At 41.1% G+C, this 24,950-nt stretch overlaps 1 protein-coding gene and 1 non-coding gene across 2 annotated transcripts in view; both read left to right on the forward strand.

Moving 5' to 3' along the window:
- Window positions 1-24,950, forward strand: part of PLEKHG7 (pleckstrin homology and RhoGEF domain containing G7) — an 82,899-nt gene that overhangs the window by 11,830 nt on the left and 46,119 nt on the right. Inside the window, 6 exon segments of the mRNA XM_029206725.1 lie at window positions 1,711-1,838; window positions 4,690-4,730; window positions 10,875-11,018; window positions 14,115-14,210; window positions 15,067-15,168; window positions 18,940-19,053. Of these exon segments, the coding sequence (XP_029062558.1) occupies window positions 1,711-1,838; window positions 4,690-4,730; window positions 10,875-11,018; window positions 14,115-14,210; window positions 15,067-15,168; window positions 18,940-19,053 (625 nt within the window).
- On the forward strand, window positions 14,492-14,593 carry LOC114886244. Its single transcript, XR_003791256.1, has one exon. It is a non-coding gene; the product is annotated as a U6 spliceosomal RNA (small nuclear RNA).

Consider the following 24,950-nt stretch of genomic DNA (forward strand, 5'->3'; position numbering starts at 1 on the left):
TGGTGAAAAAGTCAAATAAGAGTGCAGAATGCTGAAAGATGACATTCTTGGAGAAGGAAGTCCAGGATGAGGAGATCTGTGTCAGTTAAGACAGCATTTGTCTGCATGTAACAACCAAACTAGAACAACCTAAGCAAATAAAGAATGTTTCTCTTATAACATAACCAGAGCCCAGGCCAGGACAGATGTCGGCATCCTGCCAGTCTCCTTCTGTTTTCCTGTTCTGCTGTTATCTTTGCAAGATCACAGGTATACTTTCAGGTATCAAGCCGTATTCATGACAACAAGAAGGGCAAAGGGCAAAAGGTAAAAGGAAGAAGCTAGCGACCTCTGTCCCCTTTGAAAATTTTTTCCCAGAAGCCACACCCTGCAACTTCCATTTAAATCTTGTTGGCCAGATTGCTGCAGAGGAGTCGGGGCTTGTCAGTGCATTAACTCGGCACATGCCACCCCCAGCAAAGCAGGGTTTTGATAATAATAAAAGTGGAGAGCATGCATGCTGGCTGGGCAGCTAGCAGTGCCTGCAACATTACTCTAAAATTCTCCAATTAAAAAAAAAATAGAAAGGCAAGTCAAAACAGATTTTAAAATGCCAGGAAATGCAGCTAATTGAATAAATCTGAGCCTGATTGTATCTAAGTAATTCCTGTAAAGCTACTTAGGTAATCCATGGCCCTAAATCTCATGGGATGAATAGGAGTTAGGTTCAGAGAGGGCAGAGCATTCCCAGCTAAGTCACTGATGTGTGAAACATTTTGCATGGGAAATTACAATCCATTCCCTGTTTCCAGAGAATAAATTGCAAAGTAAAGAATATTAGGAAGGTAACTGGGCCAGATTATAGAAGGCTTCTGTGGATGCTTTAAAAATGTGTTTATCGGAAGCCAGGAGGGGCTAAGTCAGACTTACAAAATTCCTTTGTATGTAAAGTAACCTATATGCTAAGCTATTTGTTGATGAAAAGAGAATTTAGAGGTTACATTGGTCAGTAAATAGAAGGAATTGCATCTCTCATTCTCAGAATAGACTAAAGGAATATCTGAACAGCTATTATGGGGAAGCTCTGAAAATCCTTACAATTCGATGCAATCATTCCTTACCCATTTTGTTCCTTAGTGATCACAGAGCAAATGCCCAGTGGCTTTGTAGCTACTCCCCACTGTGTCTGATGTCAAGCATTTATTTTCTAAACATCCAACAGACAGGAAGTTTCATGAAATAGTGTGGAAGAAAGGAGAAGGTAGATAGGCCTGTTTGCTAAGCTTTTCCGACAACAGTCCTCATTTTTCTCTAGGAAAAACAAAGGGGCTGCCTTTAAACAACCGGCCTCCAATATCTAGGGGTGTCGTGGCCATGGCCATGCCCATGCATCCTGTTCCCTCTGAGGCCATGTTCATAATTTGCAAAGACTCTTGTGTTTAAGGGCTTTCTTCTAGTGTCCTTCTCAGTCAGAACATATCCAGTATGTTTATGTTGACACTTCCAGGTGAGCTCTTCTGCTTTGGATTAGTCAAAATCATAAGCAGTCAGTAAGGCTCAAAAAGGTGTCAAACATGGGGTGGTGTATGGGTCATCACAGCCCTCCATGCCTGGAGCCTGGAGTGGCCTCCTGAAAAAGCAGGCATTAATCAGGCTGCCAGCAGTCACTTCTGAGTGCCCATGCATGGGCATGTAAGCTGTAAGCTCTCTCCTTCCATCTCTTAAACACAGATTCTACGAGCACAGGAGGAGTTCTGTAGTGCTCAACTTATCTGGACTTGAGGTGTTCCCTGGGGACTTTCTGGTGTCAGATGGAGCTGCCAGTTACCTGTGCCACCCGCTTCTGCTGCTGAATTCAGGTCCTGTCCATTCACCATACTTATATTACATACCTGCTATGGGATGGGTGTTATAATAAGCAAAGGGTATTTTCAGAATATTTAATGACTAATAGAACATGGGCACTGACACATTAGAACAGATGTCTCACCAATTAGGACAAGCATCAGCCATGAGTTACTGGAACCAGCTGAATACTGCTCTTGGTATTGGGCATTCCACTTACAGAGATAGATAAGGGATGGATAAGGTATAGACCTTTCTTCAAAAGGTCCTCTTGTCAAATAATATACCCCACATCTAGGACCTGGAACAGGTACACCAGTGACGGTCACCATCCTGGAGCAGCATGCCCTCTCTGGGCTGGTGGGCAGCATCGCTGTCATTGCTGTAATGCCACCCCCCACCCTGTTCTGGCCTTCAACCTCACACTGGTATCTTCTAACCACGGTGGTACCGTGTGGAGGCAGCGGGCCCAGTGACAGCAGATTACTGTTAGAGCAGATTAGAGAGAGGCAGCCTTAGGGATAAATCTGCATTTTGAACTCAGTTGTGAAAGAAAAGAACAATTGTGGTGTTCAGGACACATTCCCATGATTCTGATGGTAGCCTTTGAGAGCTAAAAGGAGACTTCAAGATCATCATCCATCCTGGTGGTTTTTAAACTGGTTTTGTTCTTAGCAGAGCTCTTTTTACAAAAGAATCCTTACTTGGAAATCCAGCCTATAAAACAGATCCAGGTGGAGTTGTAGTGCTTGAAAATGGGGCAGGTCCCAAAGACTCACCTCCAAGGCATCCCTAGAAGCCCAGGATAGCCTGTGACAACACACATGGAAAACCACCAAGCTGTTTCCTCATTCACATATGTGCCAAGTGAGACCCAGAAAGGAGAAGTGGCCTAGCCATGGTGCCAGCTGGTTTGTGTCAGAGGAATGGGATCGAGACTCCTGACTCCTAACCCTGTATACGCTCCACCAGCCTGCATCAACCACCCATTACACAGGCAGCTGTGAATAAAGCATAACTAACATATGTATAGCTCTTCACTCTTTATAGAGCCCTTTCACATCTACTGTCCTATATGACACAACAATCCAAATGCCCAAATGAATGAACCAAGAGGGAATTAAGTGATCTACTCAAGGACAGGCTCCTAGAAATTAGAGCTAGTTCTAAGCACAGCTAACCTTAAGAGGTTAGTACATGTTCTGTGATGCTTTGCAAATGCTCTAAACTGGTTAAAAACTAAAGCAGTACTTCTCAAATACTGGTCCCAGGCTAACAGCTTCAGCATTGCCTGGGAAATTCTGGGGTCCCATGCCACACCGTCTGAATTAGAAACTCTGGGGATGGGGCCCAGCAATATGTTTTTTAATAAGCCCCCCCGGGTGATTCTGATACCAGCTAAAGTTTGAGAACCAGCATGCTAAGGAACAAGGTCATAATTGCTGCATGCTGTTCTTTGTTAAGTTCTCTGCTAGGCATGTGTGCCTGGCATCACAGTAGATACCACGTAATAAAAGATATGCAGCATTCTTCACCATATCCCTCCAAGCCCTCTTCTCTAGGAGGTTAGAATAGAGTTCTCATGTCCCCATCATGGTCTAATGCAGTGCTTCTCAAGCTCTGATGTGCATATGAGTCACGTAGAGATATTGTTGAAATATAGATTCTGATTCAGCAAAACTTAATATTTAATAAAGATAATAAAAGATTAGGGATTCAATAGAGACACAATTTAAATTTTCTTCTGAATACTTGTGAAGATTTCCCAAGGTCCTAAAATTACCCCTGAAGTTAGAAAAGCAGAGGAGAGAAATTTGCTAAGACAAGAGATCCCAATTATTGCAGTTCAAATCATACATAATAATTTACCACCAGGCATTTGAAGCCTAAGAGAGGTGAAGCAGATTTGTCTCTGAGGGAGGTTCCACCTAATCTCCCTTTTACAAAGGTCAAAAAGGTGGTCAGAATGAGCAGGATAATCGGTTGGATTCCAGGGTTCCAATGAGAAAAGTCCCTCAAGCACACTGATTTTTAGTAAATGCTGCTCAGGTAATTGTTTTCATCTGATGGAAGTATTATGCAGTCTCCTGATAAAACTAGTAGAAACAGAGATGAACCTTTAAAACATCCATTTTGTGTACTGAGTTATCAGAACATCTCACCAAAACCTAAGAGATGATTCCCACGTTTTTCTGGGTAGCATTAGAGATTGATGCAAATGACATAAAAATCAAGAATCCACAATCTAATCTCTTTACTTCCTGATCATCAAAAGAATGTATTACTGAAAAATGACTTCCTTTTCAATTTAAAGCAACTCCTAAGGAATATGTGGATGGTGGCCAATAGAGATAATAAGCCCCCAACCTAAAGATTGGTGACATGGGTTGATGTGCCCCTATTTCAGGAATCTACACTCAACCACACCTGGGGGTTATCAGGCCGATGCAGTCTCTGAGTCTCAAGTTTGGTCAGGCTATTGAAATTGCATATGGTGGGGTGGTTTCCAGTATAAAAATAAAGTCCTTTCAGCCCTAAAGTCCTGTGACTCTGTCTTAAAAGAATACTCAACATTTTATTGCATTTTATAGATTTCTCCTTGAATGATGGGGGGGAAAGGAGGCTGAAACAGGACAATATCACCATAAGGTAGCAATAGTACACCAGCCTTTCAGTTGGAACATCGCGTCATTTACTCATCTGCATAAATATAAATATTCATCCTGTGCATTCTCAAGAGAAGGAGAATTAAAGCAGGACAAATTCTGTTCGGCTCATTTGAAAAGCAGGTTTTGTAAAGCACTCCATTGATCTGTCAGTAGTTACTCAAAGTACTAATATATCTTCTTTAATTTCACCCACCAGAATCCAAAAAGCCAAGATGGCCTTTCTCCAAGAGAGGAGTGGTGAGTGTTGTGCATTGTCATTTTTGTTTTAATTAAGCCTCTAGTAGCTAGGAAAGTAAGAAATGGCTAAAGAGCCTCTTCATCCTACTTTATCTTTTCATGACAGCAGATGGTACGTGAAGTTTAAATTGTATCATCACATTCATAGTAGTGGATACAGAACTTGCCAAATGATGCCACTTTGTGCAGTGATACAGTGCTAATTGCCAGTGGTTAATGAGCTCTGCAAGAAAACAAAGCAATCCTAATATTGCAGTGCCTTACAGCTCCAAATTTATAACTTGACACAGTGTGGGAAACAGCTCACTCGATGAAGAAAACTTGCACAAGCGTATGCCCCAGTTTGCAGTCTGTGCCCAGTATACTGGGAACATTGAAAAATTAATGAGATATTACAGAAACAGATTCCACAAATACACTTCTATTTCTGGGAAAGCCAGTTGGATTAGACCTAGCGGGTTTTCTTTAAATTCATTCTTGCACCCTCAATTATTGAAGAGTTATAAATTGAAATCAGTAGTGCCTGATTCTTTCCTGCCTAGGTCAGGAGTTAGCCACAGTGAAGCCTTTCTCACAAGCATGCTGGGGGCAGAGGGAAGGAGTGTTCCTCGCTTCTGGAGTGAGGAGGAAGGAGAAGGACTGACTGTGTTCTCCCCACAGTACCTACACACCACAGCCAGCAGCACCAGGAGGGCCTTATGAGTAGTTACTGCACTTCTTTCTGTTAAAAATCTGCCCACATGGCCTCTGCAGTTGGCCACCAATTATCGATATCTACCTTGGAGGTTCTGTGGATGCACACACATTGATACTTAACTACTGTAGCTAAATTAAAAGTCCTCTGAGGTTTCAATCCCAGCTGCTCCATGTACTGCCCTGTGACCTTGGTCAAATGAATCCATGTCTCTCTCAGCTTCAAGTCCTTCCTGTAAAAAGTAGGTGGTAATAGTGGCAGCCTCTTAGGATGGTTGTGACAAGTGAGTCAAATAATGCGAGTGAAGCTCACCCTGGAGCTGGGCACCTGAGACAGTCGTTACTGGCCATATTATTGTTAGTGTTGTTCATAACCAGGGCTTGGAAAACTGTGTTCCCATAATCAAGTATAGGAGTGACTTTCACATTATTTTTTCAAGGGTTAAAAAGTTGTGTGAATGTCTTACTCCCCTTGGGCTGCTGTAAAATACCACAGACTGGGTGGCTGAAAACAACCAGTATTATTTCTCACATATCTGGAGACTGGGAAGTCCAGGATCAGGGTGCCAGCATGGTCGGGTTTTGGTGAGAGCTCTTTTCCTGGCTTACCGATGGCCATCTTCTCTCTGCGTCCTCACGTGGTGTAGAGAGAGCTCTGGTGTCTCTTCCTCATCTTATAAGGGTACTAATCTCATTGTGAGGGCCCCACCCTCATGACCTCATCTACGTGTAATTACTTTCCAGTGGTTTCACCTCCAAATACCATTGTGGGGTTAGGGCTTTAACATATGGATTTTTTGGGGGGGGAAAGAAACATTCAGTCCATAGGGACACAGTCTAAACATTACAAGTTTCAAATCATAAACTGTTAGTAAAACTATGATACCATTGTCACCAAGGCTGTTGCTCACCAATCTTTCTCATTTTGCCCCTCTTTAGGGACATGATTTGACTGTTTTCCTGGCAGGCCTGAGACAGGGCCTGTGGTGCAACCTCTCCTGGGATCCTTCCTTCCTTCCACCCTCCCTTCCTTCCTTATTTAATATCTTTATTGGAGTATAATTGCTTTACAATGTTGTGTTACTTTCTGCTGTACAACAAAGTAAATCAGCTATACATATATCCCCATATCCCCTTCCTCTTGTGTCTCCCTCCCACCCTCCCTATCCCACCCCTCTAGGTGGTCACAAAGCACTGAGCTGATCTCCCTGTGCTATGCAGCTGCTTGCCACTAGCTATCTATTATACATTTGGTAGTGTATATATGTCAGTGCTACTCTCTCACTTCATCCCAGCTTCCCCCTCCCTGCAGCGTCCTCAAGTCTGTTCTCCACATCTGCGTCTTTATTCCTAGGTTCATCAGTACCGTTTTTTTAGCTTCCATATATGTGCGTTAGCATCTGGTATTTGTTTTTCTCTTTCTGCCTTACTTCACTCCATATGACAGACTCTAGGTCCATCCACCTCATTACAAATAACTCAGTTTCATTCCTTTTTATGGCTGAGTAATATTCCGTTGTATATATGTGCCACATTCATCTGTTGATGGACACTTAGGTTGCTTCCATGTCCTGGCTATTGTAAATAGAGCTGCAATGAACATTTTGGTACATGACTGTTTTTGAATTATGGTTTTCTCAGAGTATATGCCCAGTAGTGGGATTGCTGGGTCGTATGGTAGTTCTATTTTTAGTTTTTTAAGGAACCTCCATACCGTTCTCCGTAGTGGCTGTATCAATGTACATTCCCACCAACAGTGCAGGAGGGTTCCCTTTTCTCCACACCCTCTCCAGCATTTATTGTTTGTAGATTTTTGATGATGGCCATTCTAACCGGTGTGAGATGATATCTCATTGTAGTTTTGATTTGCATTTCTCTAATGATTAATGATGTTGAGCATTTTTTCATGTGTTTGTTGGTGATCTGTATATCTTCTTTGGAGAAATGTCTGTTTAGGTGTTCTGCCCATTTTTGTATTGGGTTGTTTGGTTTTTTTGATATTGAGCTGCATGAGCTGCTTGTATATTTTTCCTTCCTCATTTAAATGAAAGCAGGGTCAGTTGTCAATCGGGTCTAGGGTCTCAGGAGAAGCGGCATATCCCACCAGCTTGCCAATTCAAGTTCAACCACTACAGAATCCATATATTCTCATACAGTCAGCCCTCTGTGTCTGTACATTCTGCATCCTTGAATTCAACCAACTACAAATGAAAAATATTTGAAAAAAAATTCCAGAAATTTCCAAAAAGCAAAACTTGAATTTGCCATCCACCAGCAACAATTTACACAGAATTTACATTGCGTTATGTATTACAAGTAATCTAGAGATGATTTAAACTGTATGGGAGGATGTGTGTGGATTATATGTAAATCCATTTTATAAATTGGACTTTAGCATCTGAGGATTTTGGTATCCAAAGAGGTCCTGGAACCAATCCCACTAGGATACTGAGGGACGACTGTATATCCATTTTACTCCAGTTCCGTGTCACCAGTGCCTACTACAAATTTCCATTCCACACGCCTCTTAGTTATTAAATTTGAGGCCCCAGAATTAACCTTGGCTTCTTTTCTTTATCCTCCATATCCTCTCAGATACCCTTCACATCTTCTCATTGCGTCTCCTAGCCAATGCCACCATAGTGGAAGCAGCACAGGTTCCAACAAAGGGTCTGTAACTCTAATGAGTTAATGTTTCCTCCAAGAGGACTGTCCCCTCCCTTCTCACTAGCATATCCACCAAGCACTTTGGCCAGGAGGTCATTCAGACCCTTGGAAAGCCACGGTGATTGTCCTTCAAGACAGAGGGCTGGCGCCCCCTTTCCCACAGCTCCAATGCCTCCTCCATTGCCTCAGCTTCTTTATTTTCCAACTGGCTGCTGATTTTTAATTTCCACAACATGCAGTCACTGTGGTTTCAGACATCAACAAAAGGCATACGTCCCAGCTGCTGTGTAGGTCCCCAACCAGCTCCAGGATTCCTTTGCTACTGTGAAGCCTATAAGTCTCTAGTAAGTTTCTTCTTTCAGTGCCGTAGCCCTAGCAGAGAAGTCAGCCACAGCCCTTTAGCACTTTCTGAACCGATTGCGGGGTCTCCTTTCAGACACACAGGGAGCTGCCTCCCCACAACGGATAAGCTGTGCCTTCTCTGGCTCCTTAACCTAAAGTCGGAAAACGCCCACCAAACTGCTTAGATCCACACCAGCGTCATGTGCCCTGAGGCAGTAGAACAAGTTGAAAAATGATTTGTGCTAAATATTCATTTGAAATGCAGCCAAGTTGACTTTAGAAAGCCTCACACTTCGTTATTTGATAGCTTCTTCCTGGTTTAGTTGGTAAAATGAGCTCTTTAAGCAAGTAATTCATGACATTGCACCAGGATATTGAATGAGTCAGAAAAAATTGAAAGGTCATGATAAAGTTTAGAAGCAAGTTACAAAAGGATGTATAAATATGACACCATTAAAAATTATAAATACAATCAGAAAAAGGTTTTCAGTAGTTACCCCGAGGGGAGGAAGGGGCGGTGGAGATTACAGGTAACTTTGTGTAACTTTTTTTCTTTGTGGTTTTGTTTCTCAGATTTTCTATAATAACCATATATTACCTTTGTAATCCAATTTTTTTTTTTTTTTTTTTGTGGTAGGCGGGCCTCTCACTGTTGTGGCCTCTCCCGTTGCGGAGCGCAGGCTCAGCAGCCATGGCTCACGGGCCCAGCCGCTCCACGGCATGCAGGATCCTCCCGGACAGGGGCACGAACCCGCGTCCCCTGCATCGGCAGGCGGACTCTCAACCACTGTGCCACCAGGGAAGCCCTGTAATCCAATTTTTTAACTAATATTATTTAAAATAAAAATTATAACAAAAATGAGTCAGAGGTTCCATCCTAAGGAAACTAGAGTTTCTAGCATATCCTGGTATTCTCCAGCTGTGAATTATCGTGTTAAGAAGTTGCTTTAACACTCTGGGCTTTATTTAGTCATCTACTAAGTGAGGGGTTGAACTAAGACATCCAAGGCCCCTTCTCATGGTAAGCTTCTATGATCCAACATTTGGAAAAGTTAGAATATGAGGACTCCAAGACCACAAGGTATGTGCTAGACTGAAATCCATCTATTTGCTATAGGAGTGTTCTGAGCTCTTTTTTTTTTTTTTTCCTATTAGTAAAAGAGATTTGCATCAGACATCCTCACCAGCCTCTCTCCTCCATGTCTGACATTCTGAGGTCCTGTGGGTCAGACTATGGCTCAGAAATGGTGTCTCAGCTGTTAGTGACTCATAGACAAAATGTGCAGTCTGTTCTCATGCATGTTGGACAATGAACCAAAGATGCCGAGGCTACCAAAGGTGTGTTGTTAAAAGATTGAAAATCCTGTTTCTAACAATCTTTAAGGAGGGCAAAGACAAACACAAGCACATATCTGCCTCTCCTCTTTGAAGATTACAGACTTCAGGGACTATGAGTTCCACAGACTGAAGGTATCTCATGCATTGTTTTCTGTGTGGCATAGCTTTTTTTGTTGTTTCAGCCATCATTTTAAGTTGTCAGATTATTGGCTTGTTCATAATAACAGCAAAGTGCAGGAGAGAAGCCCAGACCTGGGCAGACCGAGGTCTGCTCTCTCTAAAGCAGGCGTCACCAACCCTACCAGTCCGAGGCCCGTTAGGAACTGGGCCACGCAGCAGGCGGTGAGCAGCGGGCGAGCGAGCGAAGCTTCATCTGCCACTCCCCATCGCTCGCATTACCTCCTGAACCATCCCCCCGCCCTGCCCTCTGTGGAAAAATTGTCTACCACGAAATCGGTCCCTGGTGCCGGAAAGGTTGGGGACCACTGCTCTAAAGCACACTGAAATCTCAGGAAAGTCATTTCACCTTAAGTAAGGTAATGGACATGAGACCACTTTGTAGACCATGAAGCCCTGTACAAATGTTAATAGTGGTTACAACCATTCCCCTCTCTGGGCCTTAGTTTCCTCATTTACAAAACAAGTTGGTTTTTATAAGACAATTTCTGAAGGTCTCTTAAAAACTTTAAGTCTCTTATTTCATGATTCTTCAGTAATTAATTTCAACAAGTTTTACCAGTGGAACCTGGATCAGACTTCCCAGTTCCGGGTTTGGGGTTCTTTTGGTGGGTTGTTTTTTTTTTTTTGCAAAAAACTGAAAAGGACTTATGAAATTCGCAAGCATAGTTCAAAACATCAATTTGAATTCGTTTTCATTTTAAACTAAAAATAGCATGTCCATCCCATGCGTGGGAGGAATTGATACCCCAAAGCCATGCAGAGAGAACTGTGGTTTAGATAACTCTACCCAGAGGGATGTCTGGGGCTTGCAGTGAGAAATCATGATTTGGGGGATTACTTGTTCCTGCTGTACTGCAAGTCAGAGGAAGGGTGAACAGGTCAACCCATCGAAATGTTTTGTTCTCTCTTTTCTCCCACATACAGGATAAGACCTGGAATGAAGTCGTGGAAACACATCAAAAACTTCCTACTAATCAATTAGACCTGAGAAAGCAGCAAGAGGCTGTGTGGGAACTCTTCACGAGTGAATGCACTTATTTCTTGGACCATTTATTAGTTCTTAAGATGGTAATGCTGGCTTTAATTTTTGTAGTATGTGGAAAACACTGCTTCTTTAGGGACTTGTTTCTCTCTTCCATGCTGAAGGAAGGAAGGAAGGAAGTATGGGGTGGGCTCCCCTCTTTCAGAGGATCTTAAGGAAATTTTGTTTATTTTTGGTTATCTGCAACTTGGTTTCTCTTCATTCTTTTCTTAAACATAGCCTCTTAGGATTGGGTGAGACCTTCCAGCTCCCCATGTGATGTCTGAATCTCTTCTGCCTGATTCTCACCCTGTGCTTACATACTCCTCAAGTCAGGGAGCTCACAGCCACCCTCAAGGCAACCATCCCACCTTCGTTCAGCTTCCTCTTTTGGCTCTTATACTCCCTTATGAACAGTGCCAGGCAAATGCTTTTTATCAGCTACGGAGCCACAGATTTTCAGGGCAACCATCCACGTGTAACGCGGGGGTGGGTGGGGAGGGGTGGATTATACGGTGTGTTCACGATGTCTGTCATGTAAACGGTGCTCCTGAGGTTGTGCAGTGCAGTAGCCCTGATCTGGGGAGGCTCTGAGCAGAGAATTCCTTATAGAAGAACCACAGGGCAAAGGATAGGAAGGGAGCAAATGCCTTCTAAGACCACAGAGGAGGATGGGCCACATTGCTCCAAAGGTTGCCTCTGCCCATAAGCATTTTTGAATCCTGGCTGCTCCCTTACGCAGGAAAAGGCACTGTGTTGGGAGACACGAGTTCAAGTCCTGGATCTGCCTCTGACTTGCCATGTGAACTTAGGAAAGTCTAGTCCTCCATTCCATAAAACAGAAGTTGGCGCATGCTTTCTGTAAATGTCCAGATAGTAAATATTTTAGGCTTTGCCAGCCATGTGGTCTTTATTGCAGCTACTCAACTCCTCCATTGCAGTGCAAAAGAAGCCACAGATAATTTGTAAAGAAATGTGTGTGGCTGTATTACAGTTACACCTTATTCACACAAATGGGTAGCAGACCTGATTTATCCCACAGGCTGTCGTTTGACAATTCCTGTTCTAAGCTATAAAAGAGAGATAACAGTACTATCTCTGACTGTCTAATAACATCTGATCATTGAGATGATCAGATTAGTTTCCTTTGAAATCTATCAAGTGCTATACAGATGTTCTTTTCTGTAAGTAATATTTATTGTGACAGTCATATTGCTAAGAACTTTAGCAAAATTTAAACCACAAAGACACTCAGAAAGTTAAAACTTAGAGACTGTATCAGGATACAGAAAACTAGCTTAAGTAAGGATCTTATTGACCCATGTGACAGTAAAGTCCAGAGTTGAGACAGAATTCAAGGTTGGTTTGATCAAGGGGATCAAAAGCAAGGACAAAATTTCTTTTCATCCCTCATCCCTGCCTTCCACAATATCAGTGTCATCCTGTGTCTGGCTTCTGTTGTAGTCACAGAATGACTGCTGTCCTTGAGGCCACGGAGAGAGTGAGAAATAGAAGGGAGAGAGAGAGAATCTCAGCACACTCATAGCCAAAGTCTTGATTGTCATTCTGATTGGACTGCCTTAAGTCACATGCCCACTTCTGAGCCAACTACCCAGATAAGGAAGGAAAGTGCTCATTGGCTTAAGATGATCACATTCAAGGTATGAGGAAGAGTAGATGCTGAGGTGAAAACTGGGATGATATTAGGGAAGGGGGGGCACTGAAGCTGAGTGGTACCCAATAGATGTTCACTGCAGAGCACTCACCCTGTGAGCTCTGCTACCTCCCTTGCCCTAATAGACAGTACAGAACTTTCCATCCCACTATAAGCTACATAAGCTTTTTAAACTAGCATTTTTCTGCTTAAAAGAAAGCCAATTTGAGTTTATTTTCAAATGCCCCGGTGTATTTAAAGTATATAAGTACCTCTCTTTACACAATCAATATGAATTTCCCAAAGTTGCTTGTAAATTGGAACTTTGTAACAAATAATAAAATAAATTCACTGAAAGACTCAATGTTTTTCTTAAATGGCAAAAATTTCTATAAAGAAAATAATCTTATAACACAAAGATGATTTTTTCTAAATTTTCCCAATTTATCTGAACTAATGATTTCTGTTTCTTACAATTACATGTTTTAAATGCTTGGATATTGACAGATTTCCAGACAACTGATGCTTCCTGGACTGGGGGAAACTCTGAGCCAGTGGTTCTCAAAGTGTGATCCCTGGACCAGTAGCATCAGAATCACTTGGGAACTTGTTAGAAACCCATATTCTCAGACCCCATCAGAGACCTACTGAATCAGAAAGACTTGGGGTAGGTCCCGCTAACCTCCAGTTTAACAAGGCCTCTAGATGATTCTGATGCAAGTTCAAGAACCATTTACTGCATTAATTAAGAAATATGGAAATGGGAATTGGAGAACGCTGGTGGTCTAAAGTCCAGTCTTTTCACACCTACAGTTCTTGAAATATTTGGTCCCTTTGAATGCTTCATCATATTTATACAAAGTATTCCTGTTTCAATAAATTGATCTCTCTTTAGTTTATAGAATGAGAGGCAGGTATTCTGCGAGGATTGACTTGCTGTAGTTTTTCTCTTGTAGGAAAACATCAAATCAAGTAATGACATAAAGCCTCTTTTAGTGTTTTCATTAATATTTAATGGCTTTATCCACACCTAAACATCTTACCAGTTATCAGGTATTAACTCATTAGTTCTCTATTTTTAATTTCCTGAAAGTAAAGGACATTTGGGTCTTTCACAGAGAAAGGAATAAATAAGAACTCAGTATGAATGTTGTTTTGGTCTCAAGTAAGTGCTGTTGGCAAGAAGAGAACCTTGGCGATTTCTTTGGCACTGGGAGCAGAGAAAGCCCATCTGAACAGATTATGTTCAACAGGAGTGTTGTTAGGGCTCACAAAGCAGCAGCAGCTTCATACAGAAGAGCACCTCTCCCGTATGTTCTGTGGGGGCTTAAATGTCATCATTCGTGTTTAGCACACCTCTTAACGATTGAAAATACTGATCTCCAAGTTGTTTTGTAAAATTATACTCGGGAGGTTTATGTTTAATGTTCTTGCAAAGGGCAAATATCAAAATTGAAAAACAAAGTAATGTGCTTTTTTTTTTTTTAAGATCTTCATGAATACATTAAAATACCTACAGACTCATGAATATCTCCTGGATGTGGATTTATGGAGACTTTTTGCAAACCTGGAGGAGTTAAGTCAGGTGAGCCAAAGTAGGAAGATTCCAGTAGCCATGTGTTAAAATTCACCAGAGGACAATGAAAATTCATGCTTAGTCTATTCTTCTGGCTTGTATTCCATATTGGAACATGGAATATGGTTTCTTCCATATTTCATCCCCATTTAATCTTATGGTCGGGAGTTCAGGTTAATAAGGAAACCTACACATCCATTGGTATCTTTCCAATAGATGGCAGTTATTAGTTAGCCTTCAGTAACATTTTAAAAAATTCTTCCATGGCTATTTAAGAAAGTAAACATAGGGCTCACTTCAGCAGGACATGTACTAAAATTGGAGCGATAAAAGGATTAGCATGGTTCCTGTGCAAGGATGACACAAAAATTTGGGCAATGTTCCATATTTTCTCTAGAATACAAGCTCTGAACACCTTCTAGAATATGCTCAGGAACCCATCTTGTTCACTGCTGTATCCAGAAGACCTTGAACAGTGCCGAGTACGTGGGAGGTCTCAATAAGTAATGTTGAATACATGAATTTCCTCAATAAATGATGTTAAATACAAAAAAAAAATTCCTAAGATCTCCGTCATCACCATAAATGTCTATTCTCAAATGAATGTTCTTTCTCACATATATTATAAATAAATAATATCTTTCCTCTAAAAAAAGGAAGTGAGGTACCAACAAGAATTCATTTATGAGAAAAACTTATAAGAAAATATATATTGGAAAGTAGAGGAAAATAAATCTTTGAATTTTGCCAGGAGATAAATTTGAAATGGAAAACATCTGTGAAAATGACATTTGAAGTTCATCAGATTTTTATTTCTTACCCCTGGAAGTATACCTACTCTTGTTTTCCTTCTCTCTGGCCCTAGACAAGCTTTGGTTTTGTGAACAGTCTTTTCCACATCTTCAAGGACTATGTCGACACTTCTGAGACTTTACCATCGTTGGATTTCATTTCTGTGCTCACAAAGGTAAAATCCGTACTTCTATGTGAAAAATTCACCTACCTCTCAGGATAGTTGTTTATATCTCCTTAATCGTTGTTATTGTTGTTCCTGGGAAGGTTCCACCTGCACCCTCCCACAAGGGAACTATCCCTTTCCCCACCAATCAACATTTTCAGAAATAACTTGCAGAATCTGTTTCTCCATTGTCATCTCTCCTGTGTGGGTTTTATTAAGACAAAAATCTGCATGCATGGAAAAGCCATTTTCAAGTCTGGTTTTCAAATGACTTCAATTTAAAGCTGTATTCATGGCAGTAGTTTGTGTAGGCTAATTACATGGTTCAGTTGTTCTTCTAACAAAAGTGCCAGGCTCTCTGAAAGGAACAAAATAAACCTTCAAATCCATTAACACCCTTAATAAGACTTCTGTGTATGAAAGGAGGAGAAAAGAGGAAAAACTGTACCTGTGGTCTGATAAATGCTATTTTTTTTCTTAAGTAGGTATTTGAACCTCTTCCCCTACTTTGAGCTTTTTAATTCAGTCCCTATCCTCATTTAGCAAGATTTAAATTGTTACAGTCTACTTAAAAAAACATAGATTGAGGTTTATTGAGCACTTACTAAGTACTTATGTGTGGGACTGATACCCTGTGCACAGTAATGTGCAGAATTAGACACGCCCCCTGCTTGGGGGAGTCTTCAGTCTAGTGGGGAAGAAATTAATCCAATGATGACACTAATGATTATATAATCAAATTGAGATCAATGCTGGGGAAAAAAGGAACATAGATATTATGAAGGAAAACTTCTAGGTTGGGGCATATGGTGAAGTAGTTACAGACAGGAAATTCTTCCTGGGGCGATGATGCTTGAGGTGAGATATGAAGAAAAACAGTTTAACAAGGCAAAACAAGCAAAAATTAGGTATAAAGTGGGGAGATCTTTCAGTGATCTTCGAAAGCAGATTAGAATAAGAAAAGCTTTGAGAAACAAGAGAAAGAATGTAAAGTGTTAGGAATTACCTAAAATCTCACACTCTCTCAATTCCTTTAGAGTCAGAAATTATCTTTTTTTTTAGGACCATCACATGCTACACATTTTTTGTTTTTGTTAGACAAAGGGGCGGAGCCCTTAGTAAGTTACATAATGGACATGAATATTTGGATGTGTATTGGTTCAAGGTCTGAAGTCCCCTTGGTTTTCTTGATAATTTCTTTACTCCATCAAAGGCTAGGACAACTGGCGGGCTTTGCTCCACTTGGCTCTATCCATCTCCTTGGATCAGTGCACTAGCCTGGTCATCCTCTTCTCACGGTAATGGGTGGAAGCACAAAAGAGCATAAACACCCATTATATTGGGTGTTTCATTTTGTGGCTCTTGCTTGGGACATAGAAGCTGGTGGCAAACATATCTGGGAATACTCATCTAAAGGCTGACACCTTGCTTGGGACATTAGCACCAAGACCTGGCATCCTAGAATTTATTTTTAATGTACTTTTTAGTAAATAGTCTGGAGAAATATCAACTTCTCATCAAAACACGTAAGTTGTCTTAGTCTGCTCAGTCTGCTATAATGAAGTGCCACAGACTGGGTAGCTTATAAGCAACAGAAATCAATTTCTCACAGTTCTGGAGGGTGGAAGTCTGAGATCAGGGTGGTGCCCAGGTCATGTGAGGGCCCTCTTCCAGTCAAAGACCTCTTACTGTATCCTTTGCATAGTGGAAGGGGCTAGACAGCTGTCTCGAGCCTATTTTATAAGGGCATTAATCTCATTTATGGGGGCTCCACCTTTATGACCTAATCATCTCCTAAAGGGCCCACCTCCTAATACTGTCACATTGGGGGTTAGGATTCAACATGTGAATTTGAGGGGAACACACATATTCAGACTATAGCGTAAGTGCACTTACAGCCTACTACAGCATAGACTCTTTGCTGAAAGTCAATAATACCCACATAGGAATGCTTCGTGTTACATTACAGATGTGTAAAGATGGGCTATAAAAGTTTTTCCTAAATTTAAAAAGGCCTACATGAGTCAGGTTAATTTCAGTTATACCACAGGAACAAACTCCAAATCTCAGTGGCTTGGTTTCATATCTCACTTATGCTCTGCTCCTACTTTGTCCTTGCTCTGGCACCGCTGCTGAGGGAGCACCCACCACCTGGAATGTTACCAGTCTCAAGGGCAAAGACGTAAGAGACTGAGGCAGAGCTCTTACTGACTCTTCAAGTTTCTGGCATGCCTGTTCACATTTCATCGGCCTAAAAAAGTCACATGGCCAAGCTTACCCTCAGTGGAGTGGGCATATATATTCCTCCCTAGGAAAGGGAACTAGATGAGCAGTGATAACAGTCTACCACGGTGTCTCAGAAGAAGCTCACCAGTGGAAGATTGGGACGTTTGTTATCCACACAAAAGCCATCTGAGAAGTCGCTGAGAAGGAAGCTGAGGCTTGGAGAAGTTAAATCACTTGGCCAAGTTCACATAGCCAGTGGGTTGTAGAGCTGCATTTCTAAGCCTGACTGTTTATGGTCTTCACAGCAGGCTCCTCGTAATGGCCTTTCTCAAGCATCTCAAGGTGACCTGTGAGAAGACCTTCTGTTTATTTCCAAGCCCCCAGCTATCACCAACCCCCCAGGAAAAAATTAATTCACATTATCAGCTTTCAAATTACTTCTTCTTGAAGGCAAAACTTGACATTTCCCCCCCATAGCGTTTTGTCCTCTGAGGTCCTATAGCAAAATATTTTTCTAGGTTTTTGTTATCTCTGCCTTTACTACTGTCACTTCCTTTACTCGCCTGTTAGGCTTGGTCTGCTGTCTCTACTCACTGCAGTTATAATGTTACCAGCAAGTGTGTCTTCCTTCTCCCATTCACCACATTATGACGCTATTGGAAATTCCCTAATGGAACCCATTACTCATTATACTAATTAATAAACCTATCAAGGAGCACGTAGGCTTAGCAACGTGGTAGGCACTATGGAGTCCTAAAGAGAGTGTCTACCAGTAAGGAGCCAGAAGCATTGGTGAAGAGAAAAGAATAACTGTCATTCCCGAGACAGACACTTAACTGAGATGTGCCCAGTTTGACCATTATACATATGAATGTATACATACGAATTGGCCACTTGCCTCATTTTAAAATAAATTTGATATGGCTTAACGAATGTAGTCATTATAGCAAGTTTAAGGCATTACATAAGCATAATGAAGAAGGAACACAAGTGTTAGATTGGGTAAGACTAGCACATAGAATGCACGCTACGAAACTACATTTACTAGAGGTGCCCCAAATTTGACTCTCTATTTTTAGAAGCTGGAAGGAAAATTCAGTGTGCGGATATTTTTGAGGAAGATTTAGTGAAAGGTCAGATGTTGTTACTTTAATCACTTACTACGAACACAAGCTTGACATCAACAACATGAGCAGTGAAACCAAAGGAGGTGTTTGTTATCAGGTTCCATGCAGTGTGTGTAGGCCTCAACAAAGCATAAGTGCAAGGATGAATTAAATCAATATGTCCTAAATAGAATTTTCTTTATGGGCAAAAAAAAAAGGCAACTTATTGAGGAGTTAACTGTTTATTATGGGGATATCGGGGTTTTTTAAAACAATGTTTATTTTGAAGATTACCTGTTACTATCCATGCAGTCATAGCTCCTACTTGATAATGGTGCCTCCTCCACTTTCCCTGTTCTAGTTGCTGATAAAAGTGAAGAGAAAGAGAAAGTCTGTCTGTGCTCTCTTTGCTTCCAATCATTCTCCCTCTGTCCTTCTCCTCTTGCAGTATTTCCAAGGAAGCCTGTGTCAGAGCCACCAGACCTACTGCCTGAATTACTCAGCTGCTGTCTTTTATCTTGAGAGTCTGAGGCAGAGAGGGGACTTCAGAATTTATTTAAAAGTAAAGTACCAGGTTCTTTTCTTTTATATTTTTCCTGAGACTCTTTGGATATAACAGGTACTAGGGATTATTAGACCCAAATTAAATGGGAAAGAAGGAAAATAAAGGATCAACCATACATTTTAACTACAAACCTACTTTCCTTATAAAGACATCATCCTCTGCATACTTAGGATTTTAAATGGTGCACTTCTGGAAACACTGATCATCTAATGTCCCTCCTGAGATTTTGGCTGGAGCTTTACAGTGCTTTATTCGTTCGTTGGTTTGTTTTTGGAAGGAATTGGTGAGAAAACTAGAGTAGGAACTGAGGCTTTGTTACTAGAGGTTTGGCTCTTGCAGGATTTGGCCCCAGCAAGGTCCTGTTGCACAAAAGCTGGGCGCACCATTTACCTTGTATTCTGTGTGAATGGTGCTTCCTGGAGGACGTCAGAGCACACAGTGTAAACACTGCCCCTGAAGTTGTCTAGCATGGTGGCTATGGGTCCCAAAGTGTTATTAGAACAAGGAAGCTCTGCTAGGGACCTTCAGCGTTTGCTAATAAGCAAAACCGAAAAGAATTTTCCTTGACTTCCCTACTTCCTTTAACCCCTTTTTGACATGTCTTTAGTCTGAACCGTACCTTTCAGCCTTTCAGTATTATGCCAGAGCCCTTTTCATGACCCAAGAAAATGGTCCAAGCCTTTCCAGAAAACCAGCTCTTCCCTGCAGCTGCAGGAAGCACCTGCCAGAGCATCACCTCAGAGCTGTGGGAGGAATGGCCACCACACACAGTTTCCAACAACTTTGCTGTGAATTGGTGCATCTTTGCCATGGCCAGGATGTGCCAGGAAACCTGGGCGTGGCATGAATGATCTTGGAAAGAGACTTGGCTCTATTTTTATAGCTTCATCATTTCAATGTTTTCTTTGCTACTCAAACCAAAACCTGAAAGCTCATTAGATTTCCAGGGTATGAATAATCTTGTTGCAGAAGTTTTCCCTGGAAGCTTATGGATGAGACCCTCGCCAAGCCCCCAAACTAGGGAGAATCCAGGCTCATTCCTCTCCCTTCCATGCTAGGGCAGAGAATAATTTAACAAGGCTCAGACATTGTTTTCAAGTAACTGGAAAATCGTGTAACAACTGTGACACAGAAGTTTATATTTATATATAAAATATATACAGCATCCAAAGATATTTAGGGAAAGGAATAAAGGATGCACTGTTGTAATGATGACATATGATACTTTTATAATGCATAATGTTTTGCCAAGTACTTTCTCAAACAACTCTTTTTTTTAATAAATTTTATTTATTTATTTTTGGCTGTGTTAGGTTTGCATTGCTGCGTGCGGGTTTTCTCTAGTTGCAGCGAGCAGGGGCTACTCTTCATTGCAGTGTGCATGCTTCTCATTGTGGTGGCTTCTCTTATTGCAGAGCACAGCTCTAGGTGCACGGGCTTCAGTAGTTGTGGCACGAGGGCTCAGTAGTTGTGGCACACGGGCTTAGTTGCTCCGTGGCATGTGGAATCTTCCTGGACCAGGGCTTAAACCCATGTCCCCTGCATTGGCAGGCAGATTCTTAACCACCACTCTCCAGGGAAGTCCCAATACCGTACTGTTTAATGACTGTAGCTTTGTAGTATAGTCTGAAGTCAGGGAGTCTGGTTCCTCCAGCTCCATTTTCCTTTCTCAAGATTGCTTTCGCTATTTGGGGTCTTTTGTGTTTCCATACAAATTAATTTTTTTTCTAGTTCTGTGAAAAATACCATTGGTAATTTGATAGGGATTGCATTGAATCTGTAGATTGCCTTGGGTAGTACAGTCATTTTGACAATATTGATTCTTCCAGTCCAAGAACACAGTATATCTTTCCATCTGTTTATGTCATCTTTGATTTCTTTCATCAGCATCTTGTAGTTTTTGGAGTACAGGTCTTTTGCCTCCTTAGGTAGGTTTATTCCTAGATATTTTGTTCGTTTTGTTGCAGTGGTAAATGAGAGTGTTTCCTTAATTTCTCTTTCAGATTTTTCATCATTAGTATATAGGAATGCAAGAGATATCTGTGCATTAATTTTGTATCCTGCAACTTTACCAAATTCATTGATGAGCTCTGGTATTTTTCTGGTAGCGTCTTTAGGATTTTCTATGTATAGTATCCTGTCATCTGCAAACAGTGACAGTTTTGCTTCTTTTCCAATTTGTATTCCTTTTATTTCTTTTTCTTCGCTGATTGCCGTGGCTAGGATTTCCAAAACTATGTTGAATAATAGAGGTAAAGTGTACATCCTTGTCTTGTTCCTGATCTTAGAAGAAATGCTTTCAGTTTTTCACCATTGAGAATGATGTTTGCTGTGGGTTTGTCGTATATGGCCTTTATTATGTTGAGGTCGGTTCCCTCTATGCCCACTTTCTGGAGAGTTTTTATCATAAATGGATGTCGAATTTTATCAAAAGCTTTTTCTGCAACTATTGAGATGATCATAAAGTTTTTATTTAACAATTTGTTAATGTGGTGTGTCACACTGATTGATCTGCAGATGTTAAAAAATCCTTGCAGCCCTGAGATAAATCCCGCTTGACCATGATGTATGATTCTTTTAATGTATTGTTAGACTTGATTTCCTAGTATTTTGTTGAGGATTTTCATGTCTATGTTCATTAGTGATATTGGCCTATAATTTTCTTTTTTTGTGATATCTTTGGTTTTGGTGTCAGAGTGATGGTGCCTTCATAGAATGAGTTTGGGGGTGTTCCTTCCTCTGCAGTTTTTTGGAATAGTTTCAGAAGGATAGGTGTTAACTCTTCTCTAAATGTCTGGTGAGCCATACCATTTTTAATTTTCTAGTTTCTGGTTGTGCCCTTTTTTCCACTTAGAGAAGTTCCTTTAGCATTTGTTGTAAAACTGGTTTCGTGACAGTGAATTCTTTCTGCTTTTGCTTCTGTGTGAAGGTTTTGATTTCTCTGTCAGATCTGAACGAGAGCCTTGCTGGGTAGAGTATTCTTGGTTGTAGGTTTTTCCCTTTCATCACTTCGAATATATCATGCCACTCCCTTCTGGCCTTCAGAACTTCTGCTGAAAAATCAGCTGATAGTCTTATGGGGATTCCCTTGTATTTATTTAATATTTTCTCTTTGTCTTTAATTTTTGTCAATTTGATTACTATGTTTCTTGGCGTGTTCCTCCTTGGGTTTATCCCGTAAGGGACTCTGCACTTACTGGACTTGGGTGACTGTTTCCTTTCCAGTGTTAGGGAGGTTTTCAGCTATTATCTCTTCAAATATTTTCTCAGGTCCTTTCTCTCTCTCTCCTCCTCTGGGACCCCTATAATGCAGACATTGGTGTGTTCGACATTGTCCCAGAAGTCTCTTAAATTGTCCTCATTTCTTTTCATTCTTTTTTATTCCGTTCTGCGGCAGTGATTCCCACCACTCTGTCTTCCAGCTCATTGATTCATTCTTCTGCATCACTTATTCTCCTATTGATTCCTTCTAGTGTATTTTTTCATTTCAGTTATTGTATTCTTCAACTCTGTTTGGTTATTTTTTATATCTTCTAACTCTTTGCTAAAAACTTGTAACTTCTCACTTTATATATCCATTCTTTTCCCGAGTTCTTGTATCATCTTTATGGTCATTACACTGAACTCTTTTCTCGGGTAGATTGGCTATCTCCACTTTGCTTAGTTGTTCTTCTGGAGTTTAATCTTCTTCCTTCGTCTGGAACATATTCCTATGCCAACTCATTGTGTTTAAATTTCTGTTTGTATTTTTATGTATGTAGTAGCTTAGTTACATTTCTCAGTCTTGGATAAGTGATCCCCTGAAGGGGAAGTCCTATACATGCCAACAGTACACTCCCTCTCATCAGTCAAGGGCCAGGGACCAATTGGTTCCAGGTTAGGTTCTGACCTATGTTTGTGGACTTAGTTCTGCAGGCTGCAGGATCATAGTTTCCTTGCTTCTGGTGTCTGACCCCTGACACTGCTCTAGCTGTTATGCAGGCTTCCTGGTGGGAGGGGCTGGTGGTTGGAGCTGGGTCTTTGCCCTCTGGTGGGCAGGACTGTGTGAGGGGGTGTGGCTAGAGGTGACTGTGGGCTCAGGATGACTTTAGGCAGCCTGTCTACTGATGGCTGGGGCTGTGTTCCCACCTTGTTGGTTGTTTGGCCTGAGGCATCCCAGCACTGGAGCTAATAGCCTGTTGGATGGGGCCAGGTCTCAGTGCCAAGGACCCAAAATGTCTGCCTCCAGCCAGAGTTCACATAGGTCCCTGCTATGTCCACCACCAGCTTTTATGACTCCAGAGAGATCCATGGACACCCCTGCCTCCCTAGGAGACCCTTCAATACCAGCAGGTAGGTCTGGCCAGGCTCCTATGTAGTCACTGCTTTGCCCTGGGACCTGGTGCACATGGGACCTTGTCTGCACCCTCCAAGAGTGGAATCTCTGTTTCCCCCAGTCCTGTGGAGCTTCTGCAATCAAGCCCTACTAGCCTTCAAAGCCATATGTTCTGCTGACGTAGGGCTCAGAGCTCTCACTTCTATGGGAGAACTTCTCTGATATAATTATTCTCCAATTTGTGGGTTGCCCACCCGGGCAGTATGGGATTTGATTATATCATGAGTGCACCCCTCCTACTGTCTCACGTTTTCTTTTTTATGTCTTTGGATGTAGAATCTTGTTTTGGTAGGTTCCAGTCCTTTTTATCAATGGTGTTCAGCAGTTAGTTGTGATTTTAGTGTGCTCGTAAGAGCAGGTGAGCTCAGTGTCCTTCTGCTCTGCCATCTTGTTTCCCTCTACTCCTTGGTCAGGTTTATTCCTAAGTATTTTTTTTTTGATGTGATATTAAAAAGGATTTTTTAACTTTCCCTTTCTGATATTTCATGTTAGTGTAAAGAAATGCAACAGATTTCTGTGTGTTAGTCTTGTATCCTGCTACCTTGCTGAATTTGTTTATCAGTTCTAGTAGTTTTTGTGTGGAGTCTTTAAGGTTTTCTATATATAGTATCATATCATCTGCCTATAAGGACAGTTTTACCTCTTCCCTTCCAATTCAGATACCTTTTATTTCTTTTTCTTGTCTGGTTGCTGTGACTAGGACTTCCAGTACTATGTTAAATATAAGTGGTAAGAGTGGACATCCTTTTCTTGTTCCAAATTTTAATGGGAAGGTTTTCAGCTTTTCACTGTTGAGTACTATGTTGGCTGTGGGTTTGTCATAAATAGCTTTTATTATGTTGAATTATGTACTTACTTTGGTAAGCGTTTTTATCATGAATACATGTTGATTTTATCAGATGCTTTTTCTGCATCTATTGAGATGATCATGTGGTTTTTGTCTTTTGTTGATGTGGTATATCACATTGATTGATTTACATATGTTGAACCGTCCTTGTAACCCTGAGATGAATCCAGCTTGATCATGGTGTATGATATTTTTTATGTGTTGTTGGATTTGGTTTGCTAATATTTTGTTGAGAATTTTTGTATCTGTATTCATCAAGATATTGGCCTGTAATTTTCTTTTTTGATAGTGTCTTTTTCTGGTTTTGGTATCAGAGTGAGGGTGGCTTCATAGAATGAATTTGGGAGTGTTCCCTCCTCTTCAGTCTTTTAGAAGAGTTTGAAAAGGATTGGTATAATTTCTTCTTTGTAGGTTTGGTAGAATTCCCCAGTGAACCCATTTCATCCTAGACTTTTGTTTGCAAGGAGTTTTTTTTATTACAGATTCTATTGCACTTCTAGTGATCAGTCTGTTCAATTTATTTATTTCTTCTTGATTCTGTTTTGGTGGGCTGTATGTTTCTAAAAACTTGTCCATTTCTTCTAGGTTGTGCAATTTGTTGGCATATATTTGTTCATAGTATTCTCTTTTTTACTTATTCTCTCTCTCTCTCTTTTTTTTTTTTTTTTTTTT

Source organism: Monodon monoceros, unplaced genomic scaffold (genome assembly GCF_005190385.1).
Source record: "Monodon monoceros isolate NGI ecotype Baffin Bay Population unplaced genomic scaffold, NGI_Narwhal_1 Super_Scaffold_6, whole genome shotgun sequence".
NCBI lineage: Eukaryota > Metazoa > Chordata > Mammalia > Artiodactyla > Monodontidae > Monodon > Monodon monoceros.